General features: G+C 53.3%; 1 protein-coding gene across 1 annotated transcript in view; it reads left to right on the plus strand.

The window, feature by feature from the left end:
* Positions 1-7,666: 7,666 nt before the first annotated feature.
* Positions 7,667-10,345, plus strand: part of Rtn4r (reticulon 4 receptor) — a 25,882-nt gene continuing 23,203 nt past the window's right edge. The window contains exon 1 of the mRNA XM_031363336.1: positions 7,667-8,208. Within this exon, the coding sequence (XP_031219196.1) occupies positions 8,187-8,208 (22 nt within the window). The 5' untranslated portion in view covers positions 7,667-8,186. The remainder of the gene's footprint in view (positions 8,209-10,345) is intronic.

Genomic DNA, 10,345 nt, shown 5'->3' on the forward strand with positions numbered 1-10,345 from the left:
GTAGACCAGGCTGGCCTCGAACTCAGAAACCCGCCTGCCTCTGCCTCCCAAGTGCTGGGATTAAAGACATGCACCACCTCTGCCCGGCCCTAAGAGTGATTTTAAATTATAGGTTTTTTTATTTATGATTTGCTTGTTTGTTTGTTTGTGACAGAGCTCGATATGTAGCTCTGGCTGTCCTGGAACTATGTAGACCAGGCTAGCACAGAGACCCACTTATCTTTGCCTCCACACCACTACATCAGGCATTTTGGTTTGTTTTATTGTTTTGTTCTTACTTCTTAAACCTGTCCTTTGGGTATTTATTTTGATATGAAGGACTGAGACAGGGACCCAAACTTTCCAATTGGCTTATTGAGTTGTCCCAAATCCCTGTGTTGACTGTGTATTTAGTCTTTGAATAACTCACCTTTCTTCCTGAATTTTTCTCTTTCTCACACTTGTAGCTGAGCCTTTTCCCCTGGATTTTCTTTCCCATCATCTGATGTCCATGAACTGTGTTAATATTGTAGCCTTACAACACAATGTGTCCCATGCTCATGGATCAGAAACTCAGAGACAAAAAATGGAGCAGAGATTGAAGGAAAGGCCATCTAGAGACTGCCCCACTTTGGGATCCATCCCATTCATAGATACCAAACCCTGACACTATTGCTGATGCCAAAAAGTGCTTGAAGCCAGGATCCTGGTATAGCTGTCCTCTGAGAGATTCTGCCAGCACCTAAGACAAATGCAGATACTCACAGCCAACCATTGGACTGAGCCCAGGGACTCCAATGGAAGAGTTAGGGGAAGGACTGAAGGAGTGGAAGGGGATTGCAATCCCATAGGAAGAACAACAATATCAACCAACCAGACTCCCCAGAGCTCTCAGGGACTAAACCACCAACCAAAGAGTATACATGGATGGGTCTGTGGCCCTTAGCAGAAGACTCCCTTATCTGGCATCAATGGGAGGGAAGATGCTTGGTCCTGTAGAGGCTTGTTGACCCAGTGAAGGGGGGTTGCAAGAGGAGTGAGCCGGGAGTGGGTGGGTGAGCACCCTCTTAGAGGCAAAGGGGAGGGGGAGAGGGAGTTTTTGGAGGGGAGACTGGGGAGGGAGGACAACATTTGAAATGTAAATAAATAAAATAATGAATTAAAAAAATACAATGTGTTCCAGGATTCAAAACAATCCATCTCTCCTCTCCTCTTCTCCCCTTTCCTCTCTCCCCTTTTTCTTCTTAACTTTTTTCCTTTATTAAAAATTATGCTTATGTGGATCAGTGTTGGGCCTGCATGTATGTCAGTGCACCACATGCATGCCTGGTGACCTCAGAGGCCAGAAGAAGGTGTCAGAGCCTGTAAGACTGGAGTTACAGTTGGTTGTGAACTACCAGGTGGGTGCTGAGAATTGAACCTGGGTCTTCTGGAAGAGCAGTCAGTGCTTTTTCATCACTGAGATGTCTCCAGCCCTTTTTTTGTTGTTGTTATTGTTTTTGGTTTTTTTTTGGTTTTTTTGTTTGTTTGTTTGTTTGTTTGTTTTTTGAGACAGGGTTTCCCTGTGTAGCCCTGGCTGTCCTGGAACTCATTCTGTAGACCAGGCTGGCCTCAAACTCAGAAATCCACCTGCCTCTGCCTCCCAAGTGCTGGGATTAAAGACGTGCACCACCACTGCCCGGCTCTCCAGCCCTTTCTTAAAACAAACAAACAAGATAAAATTTTATTATAAAAAGGTTGCAAATAAAATATATCATAAGCACATGTCCGGCACACCTTTAATCCCAGCACTTGGGAGGCAGAGGCAGGAGGTAAGTTCAAGGACAGCCTGGTCTACACTGTGAGTTTCAGGACAGCCAGGGCTATAGAGAGAGAGCCTGTCTTAAACAATCCAACAAATAAAAAAATCACCCACTGTAATTAATCAATGAACTTCTGCACCTTAGAGTCAGAAGTGGAACAGAAGCTGTGGAGTCTCATTGGACCTTACATTTCACTATCAAATATATCTTGATTCACTTATTCACCATCAAAAATAAAAAATCCACGACAGAATTTTAAGAATAGCTTTGTAACAACACTCTCCCATAACTCATGTTTGCTGCCTTCATCCATCTCTCCCCGTGCCCATCTCTTCCCTCTCTTCTTCCTGTGTCCTCAGAATAGCTCTGACGGGGACCCCAGCAGTCAGGATTTAGTGAGTAGGCCCCAGTGCTGAGCTCTGTCCTCTGTCTTCATCACATTAGCATGGTGTGTCCAGAGCTAGACCCTGGTGCTGCCTCATCCTTGGGACAGAGAAGGGGCCTAAGGAGCGACCTAGCAGAGGATCTTCTTCCTGAAGTCTCCTTGGAAGAGGATGTTCCTGGCTAGCCTGTAAAGCTTTGTGGGTTGAGGTTTGGCCTCTGTTGCATATATGCATGTGTCTGGGTACAGTCAACGTGGCCATGCCAAACTTAGTTACCAGAGCAGTGGATGCCTCTGGATGACAGTGTCGCAGAAAGGATCCAAGCCAAGAAAAGATGGTTCTAAGCTTCCAGATGAGCTTTTCAGTACAACGCAGTATTCCTGATAGGTAGAACACAGTAGCTTGTGAGCATTCCAACTGAGCATGGAAATCTTCTAGAAACAACACTCAGACTGGGCAGATGGGATGGGTAGACCCTGTATGTCCAACACAAGCTGAGATACATACACACAAGATCAACAGCAAACCTTGGTCATCTTGGACTGTCAACAGAATTCTGGCTAAAACTACTTCAGACTCAGAAGCGACTCTGTCTGTAGCTTCCACCTCTAAGAACTGTCTTCACATAGGAGCATCCGTGCCTCTGACCTCTCTCACAGGGGACAGAGAATGTGAAACACTGCATACTCTATACTCAGTGGTTTCCAAACCCAGGCTCCAGCTCCAAAACCAGCTTTTGGGACCTCTGCCTTACATGAAAGCCAGGTCTTAGTGACCCTGGGCAGGACTTGGGAGACGTTTGGTCTTGGACAGTCTTGGCAGTGGGGCTGTCCTATGGTTCTCAGGATGCAGAATTGCTGCGGAAAGTGGAACAGAATATGGGGGAGCATGACTGGCCACACATTTAATCTAGAGGCAGAGGAAGGTAGATCTCTGAGTTCGAGGCCAGCCTAGTCTACAGAGTGAGTTCCAGAGCATCCAGGGTTACATAAAGAAACTCTGTCTGGGAAAAAACAAAAAAACAAAAAACAAAACAAAATGAAAATAAAAAACAAAAAAAGAAAGGAAGGAAGGAAGGAAGAAAGAAGGAAAAAAGAAAGAGACCATGAGGATACATCTAGGCAAGGCTAGGCAGTCTGTTCTGTCCCTTTGAGCTTCCAGTATGGACAGACTCTTTGTTCTGTATTATCTGAGAAATTCAGAGCAAGACCTTTCCTCCTTGGGCTCAGGTTCCCCATATGTACCTTGATGAGGAGATCCCAGGGGTGAGGAGTGAGAAGATCCAGCAGAAGTGTGAACTAACCACCCAGAGTATTGAATGGCTAAATGTTGAAGGCAATAAGGAAAAGAAGATGGTTCTCTATGTCCTTTGGATGGGATCACTAGGCTCTGGGTCAAGCTAGTCCATCTACATGCTCCCCATCTGGAAAACAAAGCGTATGTGCACTCTCTATAAGTGCAGTGGCTTGAACAGGGACAGAGCCAACCTTTGGGCCCTGGGAGTATTGGGAGTGCTGTACTGAACGTGGGTAGCAGTGAGGTGGCCCAGTAGAAACCCTTCACTGAGGGCCTAAAAAGGGCTCTGAATTGCCTTCCATCCCCAGCACATACAGCTGCAAGCTCATGAGTCCATTTAGATAGTGTTCTGACCCAGTTTTGACTGCCCTCTGGGCTCCCAGCCTAAGCAATAGCTCCCAGTTTAACTATCACTCTAGATGAATGGTTCTAGAGGAGAATCTACATTCCCCACAGGGTCCGAAGAGCGGCCAGAAGCCACAGTGATGATGTGAGATAGCCCTGGACTGTGCTTTCCTGGGCCCCATCTCTATACCAGACTTTGGACCCCTGGGACATAGGACTCATATTCAGCTCTGCAGTGGGCTAGCTGTGCCTACTCCAAGATCACCAGCTCAGCAGCATTCCTGAGGAGACAAGCCTGAGACTCTGTCCTGCAGCAACTATCATAGTGTCCCAAGCATGCCCAAGACCTGGAAGTTCTGGGAACTCAATCTTTATGGAAGCTGAGCTGGGAAGAGGAACAGGGCCAGCCTTTGGGCCCGAGTGTCAGCATGTCTCCTGGCCTGAGACTCTACCTCCCTCCCCGCGCAGGTTCTCATCCTAGAGATGGGCCACAGTGACCCCAGCTGATCCTGCACTGCACAAACCCTATCCAATATCCCCAGCAACCTCTTAGAGGTGGGGTTCACACATGATGTTTCAGGAGGTGTGTGCAGCACAGCAGAATCCAGGATGGTGCCCTGTAGGAGGCCCTGGCTCAGAGCAGAGTCCAGAAGTGTTGAGAGATGGGCAGGCCCAGTGGGATTCTGGGATGTGCCAGACCCCTTCCCTGCACCAGCCCCTGCTGCTGCTGTGTGTGCCTTTGATGAATAAGAGATGAGGAAGATGTTTAATTATGGCTTAATATGCACCAAAGTTGGACAGGAGACTCAGGATGGGGTTCCTCAGAGGTTCAGAGCTGATGAGGCAGAAGGTCTGGAACCCAAGGTGGAGGGTGGCAAGAGGCTTCTGTAGGAGCAGAGGTGTGGGTGATCCAAGAGGGGCTGCCAGTGTTCGTCTGTCTAAACTCTCCAGCCCTGTTTCCCTGCCTGGAAAAATAGGCAGTGGCGTTGCCATCACAAGGCCAACATCACCATGCATTTAGCAGGCCCTGTGCAGTCCTCTCGGGCCTCGGGCACAATGCCACCTTCTGTGGTGAGAGCAGATGGCCCCCCAGCTCCCTGGCACTGAGATCTCATCCCCAGCCACCCCCTCAGGTTGGTGGCCTTGGCATGCTTAGGCAGCAGGTGCAGGTACAGCTTGACCTTCTCCCTCCTTTCTTAGTTCCTCCTCACACTGTCCCAGAGTGGCCCAGAGCATGGATAGAAAAAACAAAGTTCCCTTATTTCTTCCCCTCTTCCTAGAGCACCAACAGCCTGAGGGAGGGTGTGAGGGTGTTTTACAAGGATGCCCTAGTAGGGCTTGTGCCCATAAGCTTCTCAAGCCCTTGCAACACTGACCACCTTCCAAGGCTGCACCACATCCCTGTCAGCCCTGGCTGGCCTCACGCTGGATTCTGATTGGACCTAGACGTTCGATCATCCCTGTATTCCCTGGTAGGATCCCACCTAGTTCTCTCAGGAGACAGAAGAGGTAGACACGGAAGGGACAATGATCTGACCACACCCCAAAGCATCTATCCACAAACACAAAGAGCTGGGCTGAAGTCACACAGATAGGGCACTCTCACGCCACATACAGAGCACTAAGCTGAATCCGGGGCCAGCGGAGGAAGGTGATGCAGTTCTGGGGCACTGCAGTGTCTGTCAGGCCTCACTGCAGGAGGTAGTGCCTGGGCAAGCGACCTGTGGGGGTGGGGAGCAATTCAGACAGATCTCCAGTCTGGTCCTACAAGCCCAGCCCAGGAGGAATGACTGACTAGGGATGGCTGCCTGCAGACTCCACACCCTCTATATGTGCACAAGGGCTAGGAGAATTCATATCTGCCAGTTCTAATGGGCCGCCATCTCAGCACCTCTGCTGGGGATTCCCACAAACCAATTCTTGTAAACTTCCTGAAAAGGACAGTGAGTGGCCTGGCTTCCCCAACTGGGCCTCTGGCTCTTCCCCACAGGGACCAACTAAGGCTGTTTGTGTATCTTGGCCTAACTTTAGCCCCTAGTAAGTCCTTCACTGACTCTGCGTGTCAGCTGCAGTGTCCTCATCCTTTGGGCCCTGGGTGGTGATGGTGCTGTGCCTGCCCACTGGGGAAGGGCTCTGGTCCTCAAATTGCCTGATACCTGCCCACACCCTGATAAATATGCTTCTCCAGACCTCCCACATCTCCTGCCTAGGAAGAGAGCCACATCCTCCTGGAGGCAGAATGGCCAGCATGCAGCTCACATTGCTCCCTATCGGATCCCCTTCAGAGCTGGCCTGTACCTTAGTCTGCATCCAGGTGTCCTGCAGGCTCAGCCTCTAGAGAGGAGCACCAAAGTGCTGACTGGAGTGGGTGTACAAACGACAGAATGGGTTTGCAGACCACAGAAAAACTGCCTGAGACAACAGATGCCCAGCTCGCACTACAGATCTCAGCCCTGCCCCTACTTCATAGACCTGTGAGCAGGTAGAGTATATCCAGGCCCTACTCCGGAGTACCCAGGAACTCTGCATCCAGAGTATCCAGTATCTGTGAGCTGGAGAGAATTGCATTAGAAACCTCCATGGTACCAATGGCTCTCCTTTCCCTCCCACACCTAAACCATGCCCCAGCAATGGAAGGAGGGGGTCACAGGCACTACCTACTACTCTAATAGGCAGTCTGGCCATCGTTAAAAAGTAGTCAATGGGGGAAGTGCCTTCTCTAAGCCTCTGGGCAGAGATGGTAGCCCAGGACTCTAGCCTTGTCGTCAGATTTTCAGTCATGTCACACGACATGAGGTGGTCTGAGCCACACCAGCCACTGGTGTGGGCACTGCTGGATTCAAGGATACTGGGAGAAAGGTATTGGTCTAGGCTGTAGGTCATGGCTTTCTGCTGGCTCTTTGAAGCTGGCTCTGGGTTATCCATCTGTCATTGGGTGGCAAGCCTCCCAGGTGGTGGCGAGTAGAGATGAGAATTTACTGAGTCACACAAGGGGTCAACCTGGTGGCACTCAGTGACCAGTATCCCATGAAGAAGTGGGCATGAGTGGGCATGATCCCGCCCTGCCTCAACCTCACTTCACACATTTCAGTGACCTGAAAAGCCAAGTCAAACAGACAAGGACAATTGGGACAAGGCACACAGAGGACACAGCCAGGGCAGGACGGAGCAGTGTAGCCTCCATATCTAGCCGGAAGGCTATTCCATTGCAGGCTCCTCAGCGGTCTCCACCCTTGGTGTTTGCTTTTCCTACTGAGGCAGGCAGATCATGGGCCTAGCCAGCTATTTGGCTGGATCATGTGCAGGACAGACACAGACAACGGCCTGGCAGCCAGCCGAAGCACCCCTACCACCACCTCACCCCAGAATGCACTTAAGAACTCCAGGTAGAGCACCCAATCAGGAATGGACAATGGGACATGTTAGGGGGGAGATGCCGTTAGAAACATTGGCCTTAAGGTCTGGCTTGGTGGAGGGTGGGTCCAGAGTAGTCTTCGGACTTTGTAATCTCCATTGCAAAGAGGAAAGAGATAGGAGCTGGTGCAGAGGCAGGTGCGGACAAGGCCTGAGTGTCCTCCCTGGGATAGGGAGGTAGAGAGGACTACAAAGCTGGAGAGGAGGGCACGACTGCACTATTACACCTTGCCTCTCAGTTTTCTTACCGAGTCGCCTAGGACAGTCCTCGGGCAAAGGGCTTTAAGGGGCAAGCAGAAGGCGAGCCATGCAAAGGCCTGCTGCATCCCTCCGATGCTCAGGACTCCCTTCGGGACGCGGTTTGACTGTGCCGCCACGCCCTCGAGCCCGCGCCCACGGCGGGTTCCGGGACGTGGTGCCCGCGACCGCCTGCAGGGGCCGCCGCCTCTTCAGGAATGCGCCGCCTTTGTCTGGGACCGCGCGTGGCCCGTGCACCGGGCGGCTGAGCGCCTCCTGCCACCTGGACCGCGCTCAGGGCACCCTTCGCCTCCCCTCCCGTCGCCAGCCAGCTAGCCCTGCACCCCGTACCCACCGGTCCGCGCCCGCGCCACGCGCCCAGGTGAGCGCCCCGCCCGGCGCCAGGCCCCGCCCCGGCCCCGCCCCGCCCGGGCCGGCGGGGAGACCGGGCGGATTCCGCGCGTCAAACCACATGATCCCATAAAACATTCATCCGCTCCCGGCCCGCGCTGCGAGCGCCCCGCCAGTCCGCGCCGCCGCCCTCGCCCTGTGCGCCCGCAGCCCGCGAGCCCAGCCCGGCCCGGTAGAGCGGAGCGCCCGAGCCTCGTCCCGCAACCGGGCCGGGACCGGGCCGGAGCGGCGGCGCCTGGATGCGGACCCGGCCGCGCGCAGACGGGCGCCCGCCCCGAAGCCGCTTCCAGTGCCCGACGAGCCCCGCTCGACCCCGAAGATGAAGAGGGCGTCCTCCGGAGGTGAGTGTCAACGCCGCTCCGGAGCCGGGCTGCAGCGGGGCGGGGTGAGGGGGGACGCAGGGCACGGCTTGCGCTGCCGAAGCTGGAGCCGGGTCGCCGGGTCGCCGGTCGCTCCCGAGGGCCACCGCAGTGCCACGCCGCGCGCTGGCCGCTAGCAACTGGGCCCTGGGAGGGCGGAGCCCGCGGCAGCCGCAAAAGTTGCGGCTTTGCGGGAAAGTTGACAGCGACGGCGGGGCCAGGGATGGCGGGTCCGAGGTTCCAGATGTTGGACCAGGGCCGGGTGGAGACTGAGGGCTGGAAGGGCGGGGTCCCACCTGAGAGCGGAAAGGCGGCGAATGGGTTAATGAGCGGGTTTGCAGAAACGTGGGCACCGGACCGAGATGGGGTCTGCCCAGCGAACCCTGCTCAGGAGAAGCTGTTTCTTTGGGGTCAAACGGAGTAGGGATGAATAGGGGTGTTGGCAGCAGCAGAGGGCGTGGGGGACAGGGCGATCCCAGAGCTGTCCCTGGAGCAGGTAGAGAGGAGGACACACAGACACACACACACACACAAAGCAATGTCTCCTCCTCGGAGAACGGGAGGGCTCCTGAGAGTGAGAGGCTCCATTGAGGGGCGTTGGTGCTCGAAACACCCCCTCCTTGGCAGCCCTGTGGGATTCCCTCCTCCCATCCGGGTGCGAAGCCCCCACAGTAGGGACAAGGGAGGATGGGCTTCGTGCAGGTCGGACATGCCTTACCTGGAGAATCTGGAGTGAACACATTGCCTTACTCAGGTGCCCACCCTATCTACCCTGCTGATGTCCGTGGTGCCGCAGGCTGCACACACGTTTCTTTGCACGTGTCTACGTGGGCTATATACAGGCTTGCATACCTCCAAGTGCACACTCATACCAAATCTGCCCTAGCGTGCACATGCACATAAAGGCTATAGGCACATCCCTGTACTCGGGTGCATATCTCTGTCCTCCCTCCTGCCTACACACCTATGACCATACATGCATTTGTGCAGCCTGCCTGCTGTGATCTTCATGCTTAGCACATGCTGGGGCCCTGTAACAGGACCCACTCACATGGAGACATGCTTGGATTTTGAGTAGGGATGCTCGGGGTAGCTGGACACAGACTGAGGGGCAGGTCCTGGAGTCTCCCACAGTGCTTGGGTCTGTGTGTGCAAGTACGTGTGTGTAATATGGTAGGTATCTGCACATATGTGACTGTGCGCATGACCATGAGTGCCTTTAAACCTATCTCCATATTTCCGTTTGTCTCAGAGTGTGGGTGCCCTTGTGTACCTGGGAGAGCTATGTCTATACCCTGCCCAAATCTGGACCAAAAGCCTTCAGAATGTATTTAGGGGTTTTGTTCAGTGTCTCCAGCTCAAGCTGCTAGGTGCAGAATCTACCTGCTGTTCTCTCACCAGCCAGGGTTGGGGCAGTGGTAGTCTATGGTGGACTGGAATCTACCTGGGCAGGGAAGATCCATTTCCCAGCTTGAGGTCACACCGTGATAAAGGGTCTGATCCTGGGCACACTTGGCTGCCTCTGCAGGTCTACCAACTAGGGCATCCAACCCAGCATGGCCTCTGAGAGGCTCTGCCTTTAGCACGTTAACTATTCCACCCTGGGGTGACCTTCTGGTGAGCGGCTCTGTGCTGTTCACCTAGCTCAGGTGTTGTGTGGGGGTCACACCTGGCCACTCCCTTCATTAAGCCCCAGGCCTGTCTTCCCATCTCTGACACTGCATTGTCTCTTGTCCTGCTGCAGTCTGGGGGAGGAAGGTGTACTTCCAAGGCAAGACCTCAGCCAGGTGTGGTCTTTGCCAGATCCCACCTGGCAAAGGGGAGCCCACGGAGCCTGCGGCTGTGTTTTCTTAAAGAGCCTCCCTGTCTCAGCCTTCCTCATCTGTGATGAGGCCAGCAATCTGGGATGTTGGCAGCACTTCTAAGCTGATGCCCAGTGGGGTCTGTCCAATTCTCCCACGGTGGCGGCCCTGTTTGTTTTAATTTTTTCATACAATATGTTTTGATTATATTCTTTCCCCTCCCCAACTCCTCCCAGATCCTCCTCCCTAACAACCAACTCCATGTTCTCTCTCTCTCAAACAAAATAAAACAAAGCCAAGAAAAATAGCAAAACCAA

This window comes from Mastomys coucha, unplaced genomic scaffold, assembly GCF_008632895.1.
Source record: "Mastomys coucha isolate ucsf_1 unplaced genomic scaffold, UCSF_Mcou_1 pScaffold12, whole genome shotgun sequence".
Classification (NCBI taxonomy): domain Eukaryota; kingdom Metazoa; phylum Chordata; class Mammalia; order Rodentia; family Muridae; genus Mastomys; species Mastomys coucha.